Here is a 12,363-nt window from a genome sequence, read left to right on the forward strand (position 1 = left end):
TAAAATTGATCAGAAATATGGTGTAGACATTGTTAATGTTGTAAATGACTATTGTAGCTGGAAACAGCCGATTCTTTATGGACTATCTACATAGGTGTACAGAGGCCCATTATCAGCAACCATCACTCCTCTGTTCACATGGCACGTTGTGTTAGCTAATCCAAGTTTATCATTTTAAAAGGCTAATTTAGAAAACTCTTTTGCAGGTATGTTAGCACAGCTGAAACTGTTGTCCTGATTAAAGAAGCAATAAAACGGGCCTTCTTTAGACTAGTTGAGTATCTGGAGCATCAGCATTTGTGGGTTCGATTACAGGCTCGAAATGGCCAGAAACAAAGAACTTTCTTTGAAACTCATCAGTCTATTCTTGTTCTGAGAAATGAAGGCTATTCCATGCGAGAAATTGCCAAGAAACTGAAGATCTCGTACAACGCTGTGTACTACTCCCTTCACTGAACAGCGCAAACTAGCACTAACCAGAATAGAAAGAGGAGTGGGAAGCCCCGGTGCACAACTGAGCAAGAGGACAAGTACTTTAGAGTGTCTAGTTTGAGAAACAGTGTCCTGTCCCCTCTCGGGTGGAGCACAGACTTCCCCCCACCCCATCACAATGGAGGAAAGCTACATATGTGATCCTACAACCCTTCGCCTTTTGCAGCAGCTGATTTCAATATATCCGCTCACAGTGAAGATGGATGGAGCTCACTTTACCCCCAAGTGCCCTCAGTACCAAAGCTCTCCTCCCGACTCTCGTTCAATTAGCCGGGGCAGGAAGACAAAATGTCAGTTGCCATCAAGCACTGTCTCTAAACCACAGTGTTTTGACACCACCCCTTTCAGTAAAAAGGTATCTGTCGCATCGAAGTGTCTTGCCAAGGGCGCAGAGAAGAAATCAACAAAGGGGCAACTCATCATTAAACGCTGCCAGAGGGCCCTCTGGCACCACTGGCGGGTGACTGTCATCTGACTTGTGGGTGACTCGCTGCAAGAGCAGGGAACTGGCGCGCATGCGCAGCCCGACCCTGGGTCTTGTTCGCAGTTACAAAGGTGTACAGACTTCAGTTCGCTATGAAGCCAACCATTTTCAACGGGATCCTAGCTTCAAGAATGAGTGGTGACTCGGCTCACATACTAGAGCAGGAAATCTCCTCTCTATTGCGCAAGGGAGCAATCAGAACAATACCAGCAGAAGAGAGCCATTCTACTCCCGTTACTTCCTGGTTCCCAAAAATGGTGGGAGGGATAAGCCCCATTCTGGATCTAGGGCTATCTGTGAAAGTTTGCATTTAACGTGCTCTCTCGGTCTATTTGTCGAGGTGACTGGTTCACTTCAGTCGACCTGCAGGATTCTTATTTTTACAAAAGTATTCTGCCTGCACACAGGAGGTTTCTCAGATTTGCCTTCCAGGGCACAGCCTACGAATACCTCACTGTCCCCTTCGGGCTAGCAGGGGATTGAGAGTTTATATACATGATTACCTGCTTTGCTCCCGTCACAGGTGCAAGCAGTGTGAGACATGGCTTCCATTGTTACCCACCTCACCGAGTTAGAGTTGAAGATCAACCAGAAAAAATAGCTGTTTGGTGCCCACACAGAGAATAGAATACTTAGGCGTAAAGCTGGATCCTCTCTGTTATCGCACTACACTATTGGACGACCACATTACGTTGTTCCAACAGTGCCCTTTCCTGTTCCACAGGGGGTGCTCAGTTACGCTCAGAAAGTTTTTCCGAGTACTGGGGTTGATGGCCGCACCGCCAGACCGCACAGTAAAAACCCCTGCCTAATGAATATCCTTTTCATTTTCTGCACGTTAGCCCTTATTTTGCTCTATGCACATGGAGATGCACATAATATATAAATGACAACGTTAACCAGTTACCCATTTATTATTCTCAAACAAAGTTATGTATTGTCTGTTTACCTCTGTGTCTCAGCAGTTACCGACACCATGTCTGCAGCATGGAAGCCGGCTGTGTTCTGGTAAAGGAATCCGCCACTGAAGTATAATTCTGGAGGGGCATTGGAAATCAAATCAAATTTGATTTTTCACATGCGCTGAATACAACAGGTGTAGACCTTACAGTGAAATGCTTACTTACGAGCCCTTAAAACCTCTTACATCTAGATGTGCCGCTAGCGGAACGCCTCGCCAATATCCAATGATAGAGCGTGGCGCGAATTACAAACTCCTCAAAAATCCCAAAACTTCCATTTTTCAAACATATGACTATTTTACACCATTTTAAAGACAAGACTCTCCTTTATCTAACCACATTGTCCGATTTCAAATAGGCTTTACAACGAAAGCAAAACATTAGATTATGTCAGGAGAGTACCCGGCCAGAAATAATCACACACCCATTTTTCAAGCTAGCATATAATGTCACAAAAACCAAAACCACAGCTAAATGCAGCACTAACCTTTGATGATCTTCATCAGATGACTCTCCTAGGACATTATGTTATACAATACATGCATGTTTTGTTCAATCATGTTCATATTTATATCAAAAACCAGCTTTTTACATTAGCATGTGACGTTCAGAACTAGCATACCCACCGAAAACTTCCGGTGAATTTACTAAATTACTCATGATAAACGTTCACAAAAAACATAATTATTTTAAGAATTATAGATACAGAACTCCTTTATGCAATCGCGGTGTCCGATTTTAAAATAGCTTTTCGGTGAAAGCACATTTTGCAATATTCTGAGTAGATAGCCCGGCCATCATGGCTAGCTATTTTGACACCCACCAAGTTTGGCACTCACCAAACTCAGATTTACTATAAGAACAATTGGATTACCTTTGCTGTTCTTCGTCAGAATGCACTCCCAGGACTTCTACTTCAACACCCAATGTTGTTTTGAGAGTCATCATTCCCCGTTCTGGCGCCTTCTGAGAGCCTTAGAAAATGTCACGTTACAGCAGAGATCCTCTATTTTTGATAAAGAGGCTATAGAAGGCCAAGAAATGGTCAGAGAGGGCGCTTCCTGTATGGAATCTTCTCAGGTTTTGGCCTGCCATATGAGTTCTGTTATACTCACAGACACCATTCAAACAGTTTTAGAAACGTCAGGGTGTTTTCTATCCAAATCAAACCATTATATGCATATTCTAGTTTCTGGGCAGGAGTAATAACCAGATTAAATCGGGTATGTTTTTTATCCGGCCGTGAAAATACTGCCCCCTATCCTAAACAGGTTAACCAACAATGCAGTTTAAAAAAATACAGGTAAGAATAATAATAAAAGTAAAAAGTAATTAAAGAGCAGCAGTAAAATAACAATAGCGAGACTATATACAGGGGGGTATCGGTACAGAGTCAATGTGCGGGGGCACCGGTTAGTTGAGGCAATATGTACATGAAGGTAGAGTTATTAAAGTGACTATGCATAGATGATAACAACAGAGAGTAGCAGCGGTGTAAAAGGGGGGGGGGGGGGGTGGTGTAATGCAAATAGTCTGTTTTAGCCATTTGATTAGGTGTTCAGGAGTCTTATGGCTTGGGGGTAGAAGCTGTTTAGAAGCCTCTTGGACCTAGACTTGGTGCTCCGGTAGCGCTTGCCGTACAGTAGCAGAGAGAACAGTCTATGACTAGGGTGGCTGGAGTCTTTGACAATTTTTAGGGCCTTCCTCTGACACCGCCTGGTATAGAGGTCCTGGATGGCAGGAAGCTTGGCCCCAGTGATGTACTGGGCCGTTCGCACTACCCTCTGTTGTGCCTTGCGGTCGGAGGCCGAGCAGTTACCATACCAGGCAGTGATGCAACCAGTCAGGATGCTTTCGAGGGTGCAGCTGTAGAACCTTTTGAGGATCTGAGGACCCATGCCAAATCTTTTCAGTCTCCTGAGGGGGAATAGGTTTTGTCGTGCCCTCTATGGTAAAATGGCGCTGGAGAAGAAGGCAGACGTTTTACGGGCCCCCAGCAGATTGTGTTTTTTTTGTTCGTCTGTGTTGTTGTGAACTTATTTTTGTACTTATTTTGTACATAATGTTGCCGCTACCGTCTCTTATGACCGAAAATAATTTCTGGACTTCAGGACTGCGATTACTCACCATGGACAGGCTGAATCCTTTTTTTCATTTAACAAGTCTGACGAGCCCGACGCGAATGATATACTGCTTTTTCGGGAACAGGCCCAGATCCCCGGGATTTGCATGAAGAGGAGGCGGAGAAAATGGGTCCGGAGGGCAGGCTGCCTTCTGAGAATATGTAGGCGATTGAATAAACCCCCACTTCCTTCCATTCTGCTAGCAAACATGCAATCTTTGGACAATAAAATATATGACCTACGCGGAAGATTAACCTACCAACAGGACATTCAAAACTGTAATACAGTGAGGGGGGAAAGTATTTGATCCCATGCTGATTTTGTACGTTTGCCCACTGACAAATAAATGATCAGTCTATAATTTTAATGGTAGGTTTATTTGAACAGTGAGAGACAGAATAACAACAACAAAATCCTGAAAACCGCATGTCAGAAATGTTATAAATTGATTTGCATTTTAATGAGGGAAATAAGTATTTGACCCCCTCTCAATCAGAAGGATTTCTGGCTCCCAGGTGTCTTTTATACAGGTAACGAGCTGAGATTAGGAGCACACTCTTAAAGGGAGTGCTCCTAACCACAGCTTGTTACCTGTATAAAAGACACCTGTCCACAGAAGCAATCAATCAATCAGATTCCAAACTCTCCATCATGGCCAAGACCAAAGAGCTCTCCAAGGATGTCAGGGACAAGATTGTAGACCTACACAAGGCTGGAATGGGCTACAAGACCATCGCCAAGCAGCTTGGTGAGAAGGTGACAACATTTGGTGCGATTATTCGCAAATGGAAGAAACACAAAAGAACTGTCAATATCCCTCGGCCTGGGGCTCCATGCAAGACCTCACCTCATGGGGTTGCAATGATCATGAGAACGGTGAGGAATCAGCCCAGAACTACACGGGAGGATCTTGTCAATGATCTCAAGGCAGCTGGGACCATAGTCACCAAGAAAACAATTGGTAACACACTACGCCGTGAAGGACTGAAATCCTGCAGCGCCCGCAAGGTCCCCCTGCTCAAGAATACATATACATGCCCGTCTGAAGTTTGCCAATGAACATCTGAATGACTCAGAGGACAACTGGTGAAAGTGTTGTGGTCAAATGAGACCAAAATGGAGCTCTTTGACATCAACTCAACTCGCCGTGTTTGGAGGAGGAGGAATGCTGCCTGTGACCCCAAGAACACCATCTCCACCGTCAAACATGGAGGTGGAAACATTATGCTTTGGGGGTGTTTTTCTGCTAAGGGGACAGGACAACTTCACCGCATCAAAGGACGGGGCCATGTACCGTCAAATCTTGTGTGAGAACCTCCTTCCCTCAGCCAGGGCATTGAAAATGGGTCGTGGATGGGTATTCCAGCATGACAATGACCGAAAACACATGGCCAAGGCAACAAAGGAGTGGCTCAAGAAGAAGCACATTAAGGTCCTGGAGTGGCCTAGCCAGTCTCCAGACCTTAATCCCATAGAAAATCTGTGGAGGGAGCTGAATGTTCGAGTTGCCAAACGTCAGCCTCGAAACCTTAATGACTTGGAGAAGATCTGCAAAGAGGAGTGGGACAAAATCCCTCCTGAGATGTGTGCAAACCTGGTGGCCAACTACAAGAAACGTCTGACCTCTGTGATTGCCAACAATGGTTTTGCCACCAAGTACTAAGTCATGTTTTGCAGAGGGGTCAAATACTTATTTCCCTCATTAAAATGCAAATAATTTTATAACCTTTTTGACATGCATTTTTCTGGATTTTTTTGTTGTTATTCTGTCTCTCACTGTTCAAATAAACCTACTATTAAAATTATAGACTGATCATTTCTTTGTAAGTGGGCAAACGTTCAAAATCAGCAGGGGATCAAATACTCCCTCCCCCCCCCCACTCTAATAACACTTAAGGTTTTCTGGGCTAACAATGTAATAAATAATATATAAAAAAACAAAATCCTGCACAGTTTCCTAAGGACTTGAAGCGAAGCTGCCATCTCTATCGGCGCCATCTTACTTACTTATTTAAATCTTACTTGCCATACTGCTCGGCCTCCAAGCTTCCTGCCATCCAGGATCTCTATACCAGGCGGTGTCGGAGGAAGGCCCTAAAAATGGTCAAAGACTCCAGCCACCCACAGTCATAGACTCTCTGCTACCACACGGCAAGCGGTACCGGAGCGCCAAGTCTAGGTCCAAGAGGCTTCTAAACAGCTTCTCCTCCCAAGCCATAAGACTCCTGAACAGCTAATCAAATGGCTACCCAGGCAATTTGCATCCCCCCCCCCCCCCACCCTGTTCTACTGCTGCTGCAACTCTCTGCAGTACACTCAGCTCCATTGACATTTCACAAAGATAGATTGTTTTTGTGAGAATTCTTCAAAAAATAAAAGGAATTTCACATTATTATCAAATCGTATACTAAAATATGAAAATTCTACATGTCATGTCTCATAAATCGATATCTATCTTACCTCTATTGTTTTATGTCCTTTGGATTCGAGACGAAAGATGATGATTTCAGCGGGAAAGTGAGCCCGTCAGGTAGTTTATTTCTCGCACAGCATCCAGCCTAACTGACGCGATGCTGTGCAATTTTCATTATTTCTTACAATTATTTTTCTCTGGCCTCCATTGATTTAGTCACCGTAATTTTGGCCGCCCTACAAGGGTAAAAACTCCAATTACTTCAGAAAGGATTATGATAGAGATGAGGTTTGAACCATTGGTTTTCTTAGATGAGTATCTACACAATTAACATATTATTTTCCCTGTTGGTCAAAATATGCGTTTTTGATTGGACACCCTACACATACTGTCCTCAGTGTCAGTACTACGACACTGAGGACAGTATGTGTAGGGTGTCCAATCAAAAACCAATGGTTCAAATAAAGAAAATTGCACAGCATCGTGTCAGTTAGGCTGGATGCTGTGCAAGAATTAATTACCTGACGGGTTTAGGGATGATTCTGTTGGGACTACCTTGGCTTCGGAGATCATGTCTGCAATATGGGAGTTAGCCATATTCCCTTATGTGATACTTCAAAAAGATGATTTGAAAGAGAACTCAAGGTTATTTTCGTAACCCTGGTCCGCAAGAGCCACTCTCATAGGACGGGAGAGTTGCTTCTCACCTCATTCGCCACTCGACCTGTTTGTCTCCGACAGACATTGTGATTGGTTCTTCGTAGTGATCGTGCCTCCATCGAGTCCCCATATGTGATACGTCTCACTCATATGATCAGAGAACCAGGGTTATGAAAGTAATGTTGAGTTATGGGAGATTGAGAGTCATAATACTTTGTGTGTGTTTAATCTTCACAGAGAATGACGGACCGACATCATTGGTGCCGGATCTCATCGACTACAACATGCCGCTCACCACCACCTATCTGAAGCAGATGAAGCTTCAGTACATGAGTACAAATGAGCAGGTAAGAGCCTGTACATGATGTTGTCCAGAATAAGTGAGGGTTGGATGGAAGTGGCCGTCTTCACAGTCCTTTCTATCAGGCTCTCTGTGTGCCACACACACACTACCCCCCTCCCTCGACAGCCCCCTATCTTCCATCCCCAATGCCAGGTTGGCTATCTGTACAAGAGCATAGACAGAATCATTCAGGACTGCCAATCAGGCACACATAGGAAAGTGTGTATGTGTGCGTGCGTGCTTGCGAAAATATGTGTCTGCACCGATGAAAGTGTGTGTGTGTGTGTGTGTGTGTGTGTGTGTGTGTGTGTGTGTGTGTGTGTCTGGTATGATAACCAAGAAGGGAATGTGGTTCAGCTCATTCCAATTAACAAAGCCTCTAAGCGTCAGTCTAATTAACTGAGGTGTGAGAAAAGTTTATTGTCATGAATCTTGTCCTGGAGGCATAACTAAGCAATTTCCATTTGATGGGCCAGCTGCAAAGTCAAAATTGTCAGTATCGTTAGGGTTAGGCATTAGGGTTAGCAGTGTGGTTAAGGTTAGGTTTCAAGTTAGGGTTAGGCCTGTGCCAACTAGTGACCACTCTATAGAGCTGCCGTGGCTTTTAGCTGGAGATTTTCAGCAGAGGCTGAATTGAGGAACAATGACTCACCTTTGAAAAACAGGGTGCACAGGGCAGGTAGAGCTTGGATTGGGTGGTTGAGGGGCGGACGCAGGAGAGAGCAGGAGAGAGCGAGCGAGAGAGAGATGGAGGGGGGGACTACCCCATCAGGACACGCATGCCCAGCCCAACTCAATAAAGGAGGAAATTACCAAGCATCCTTCCTGTAGTCTGTAGACACTGGGTGGTGGCTCTGCCCGCACCATGACGGGAGGTGAAGAGAGGAGGGGGAGGTGTGACAATGGCGAGCGAATTAAAGAGGGATGGTTCATTATCCATTATGGGCCCTTTTCCCATTTATTCTGTCTTCTCTTGAGAAAACAAATGTATTTCTTTGGGGTGGAAGGTGGCAGGGGAGACATAGAGGTGGGGGTAGGTAGGCTATAATTACTAGAGGGCTAAAGGAAGACACCACATAAGATACCAGTTAAAGTAAAGACTAGTTTATAGTTTTATGACGCAGACAATTACACTGATGGAAGTGACAAACTATCCGCAATATTAAAGATGATCCACCCCCTAAAAAAATGTTTTATAAAAAAAAGACTAGTTTATAAAATGAGGAGTAACACGATAATGATGATGAGTCCATTTATAAGATCAAACAGGTGTCATTTGCATATTGAAAAAGACAGGCTGTGGTCAATGTAGATCTTCTCTTTCTAACCTATATGAGTTTTATAGAGGGGAGAACGCAGCTTAGAATCTTGGTCAATATAATGATAGGGATTGGAGATGCACCTTTTTAATTTATCCTGTATTAGGCAAGTCAGTTAAGAACAAATTCGTATTTACAATGACAGCCTAGGAACAATGGGTTAACGACATATTTTTACCTTGTCAGATCGGGCATTCGATCTGGCAACTTTACGGCTACTGGCCCAACGCTCTAACTAACCACTAGGCTACATGCCGACCTGCTGTAAAATAAAGCGGTATCTCTTGCTCCTCGTGGTGAAATGGTGTTTTGTTTAGACATACACTTTCCAGATTTCGCCTGTAGGTGGCAGAAGTTCCCTATAAATCTGTCTCAGAGGGCGTAAATCCAGTTTATTGACACACAAAGCATCTGTTGACTCCCTGTAAACGGACTCACGTGGATATGGTATAAATATTTTTACAAGTTAGCCTTTTTTTTTTTACCTTTTTACTTCATTACTAAAAAATCCTTTAGAATGAAAGATGACTATTGTGTGGTCAAACCTTGAGGCATAGACATTTCTTTAATAAATGCCTCCTTTGTGTGTACTGTATGCTACTGTAGGCTATTGATACTTTGTGGATCACTCACTTATTTGTATACAGATTTTGTTATTTTGATATATCAATTACATATTTCTGTGGTATTGTTTAATTCAAAAGCAAGTTAAATCATCAAGCCTATTTATTATAACCCTGTATCAGTATTTAGAGATTGTGAAAAGATTTCCAAAGGTTTAACCAGTTATTCATTTTATGATTGTTTTTTATATATACTGCCCAAAGGCTGCCGGACTAACAGGCCTACTCTTTGGCTAAGTCAATTATTAATCCACGTTTACATTTTAATTTTTACTTTTCCTGTCAATGAAAAAGTGAGAGTGAAAAGATAGCATGAAAAGTCCGGTATGGGCATTTGTAGAGAAAGAAAGCAATGTTCTGGGAATTAACAAAGGGAAGAGGAGAGATGGGAAAGGCAGAGGGGCAGAGTAAAGCCTTTCTAAAGAAGCCAATGACAATTGAAATGGGTTTAGTGAACCCACTGTATAGCCGTCCATCTTTTGCACGAGGTGTGACGTCAGTTATCGCCGCCACGCCTCCGTCTTTGGGGCTGGTTGCCAGTGCGAGTCTCGGAGGGTCCTGTACTTGCTCCCCATAGCAGGACATTGTCTTTAGAATTAAAAGCGAATAAAGAGACCGGCAAGGGGGAGGCAATTATAGAGGGGTTTGACATTCACACTTGAAAATTCACCATCAGAAGTGAAGGTAAGCATTTCTTTCACATGATATGGTTGTGTTGTTATTTTCATCTGCTGAGCTGTGCGCTATGTAGAAGCTATTTTCGCCAGCTGTGGGAAACAATGTTGTGGCAATTACACCTCCACTTTTCTCTTTATTCTTACGCAAATAGATAATTTCAAAACAATTAACAGCTGATAAAAATGCTTTTTACATTTAGTTTTCTATAATACCCTTAGGCCTTATAGCCTTTCGATAAGCCCTAGGCTATATTATCTATCAATGCATTTATTATAGCGAATAGTGTGCTGAAGAAGTGAACGATCTATTCAATTCTCTCACAACTTAACATGTAGGATAATAGCCTACCATTCCAATATAATATAAATATCAAACATTTATTACGTATAGTGTGTATCGTCGCAGGACATTCTGTATGTCACATTGTTCTCTGTGGGATGCAGAATGACCAAGCACAGTGCAATCCCGCACCGGCGTGTCCATCTGCATTAATACAGTAATCACTTCAGAATAATACTGTACAGCGATTTGCTTTGTATATTATATCTTCCTAGTTACCTGACCGCCGAGAAATGTGCAAGCCTGGGCAGGATACATTGTAGCTATGAGAATTTCATCCTGAGAGGTTAGAAATAATGTGACATGTATAGAAGTTCAATATCGAGGTTCAATGTTACTATGGTAACACTTTCCCTGGACGGTTCCCCCTGATGGCCAGCGAGCCGTTACCCAAAAAGATCTAGCTAGCTACTTAAAAAAAAAAAAAGACTAAACATTCAAACGTTAATACCTGTCAGCTTTTGTATTTATATCTGGGGTACGTTTGCAAGCTTTGTCAACATTATTATCGCTTCAAAGTAGCCGAGCCACGGTGTTTACGGTAAGTGAATGGAGGTAGGTAGGAGGAGCGTTAAGCTTGCCAACGTTTGACAGTTAGCCTAACGTTTGCATCTCTGGTAAATTAGCTTGCTGGATAGCTAAATAAATAGCTATCTATCTGGCTGTCTTTTAAGAGGATTCTTTGCGATACTGATAAAACAGCATGTTCCCTCAGTCCTCAGCACTAATATGTTCCCTCAGCCCTCTACTTGTCCACTGAACCAATTTCAATCAAGAATCTTAATCACCTTTATTCGCCAAATAGATTTGCATACAGGAATTGACTTTGTGAAATGGTGCTTCTACAATAAACAATATATAGTCAGAATATATAGTCAGACAATAAACAGAAAATAATGACAACATATATGGAAGCAGAATGTACACAATCCAAATACAGTAATGTATAGTATGAACGCTATGAACACAAGCTAAAAACTACAGCAATGTGCAGCTCTATTTGGCACAAATGCTTATTATAAGGCAGAAAAGGCTGATTATTTCCGCATTTTCCACATGAATATGTAAGTAATATATGGGACCTACTGAATTATGTTAAATCACTATGACCTTGAACTTTTGTCAATATACCAATGACCTGAATAGCATTTTCTGAGAAAATAAATATTATCTCAGCACCTACTATATATACACACACTAACACTCACACAAAACCCACACACCTTCACATGCACTACGTAAGCAAACACATAACACACACATGCATACCGACAACACAAGCACATACACAACACAAACACACGCACGCACGCACATACACACACACTTTTACATTAATCATATGCTGCTGCTACTCTGTTCTTTACTCTTATTATTATATATCCTGATGCTTAGTCACTATCCTGCTTTCATGTACATATCTACCTCAAATACCTCATACCCCTGCACATTGATCTGGTACTGGTACTCCCTGTATATACAGTGCCTTCTGAAAATATTCAAACCCCTTGACTTTTTCCACATTTTGTTACATTACATACAGCCTTATTCTAAAATGGATTAAATACAAATAAAAAAACTCAGCAATCTACACACAATACCCCATAATGACAAAGCGAAAACAGGTTTTTAGAAATGTTTGCAAATGTATAAACAACTAAAAATCTAAATACCTTAAGTATTCAGACCCTTTGCGATGAGACTTGAAATTGAGCTTAGGTGTATCCTGTTTTCATTGATCATCCTTGCTGTTTCTACAACTTGATTGGAGTCCACCTGTGGTAAATTCAATTGATTGGACATGATTTGGAAAGGCATACACCTGTCTATATAAGGTCCCACAGTTGACGGTGCATGTCAGAGCAAAAACCAAGCCATGAGGTCGAAGGAATTGTCGGTAGAGCTCTGAGACAGGATTGTGTCGAGG

General features: G+C 42.4%; 1 protein-coding gene across 5 annotated transcripts in view; it reads left to right on the top strand.

The window, feature by feature from the left end:
- Positions 1-12,363, top strand: part of LOC106572251 (nucleolar protein 4-like) — a 134,982-nt gene that overhangs the window by 51,749 nt on the left and 70,870 nt on the right. For 2 of the 5 annotated variants that reach the window (XM_014146289.3, XM_014146288.3), the window contains exon 4: positions 7,372-7,481. In XM_014146289.3, the coding sequence (XP_014001764.1) occupies positions 7,372-7,481 (110 nt within the window). Of the gene's footprint in view, positions 1-7,371; positions 7,482-9,914; positions 10,104-10,775; positions 10,978-12,363 lie in introns of those variants that run through there. The other 3 variants (XM_082962030.1, XM_082962032.1, XM_082962031.1) reach the window with 3 other exon arrangements.

The sequence above is a fragment of the Salmo salar genome, chromosome 15 (assembly GCF_965601325.2).
Source record: "Salmo salar chromosome 15, fSalSal1, whole genome shotgun sequence".
Classification (NCBI taxonomy): Eukaryota; Metazoa; Chordata; class Actinopteri; order Salmoniformes; family Salmonidae; genus Salmo; species Salmo salar.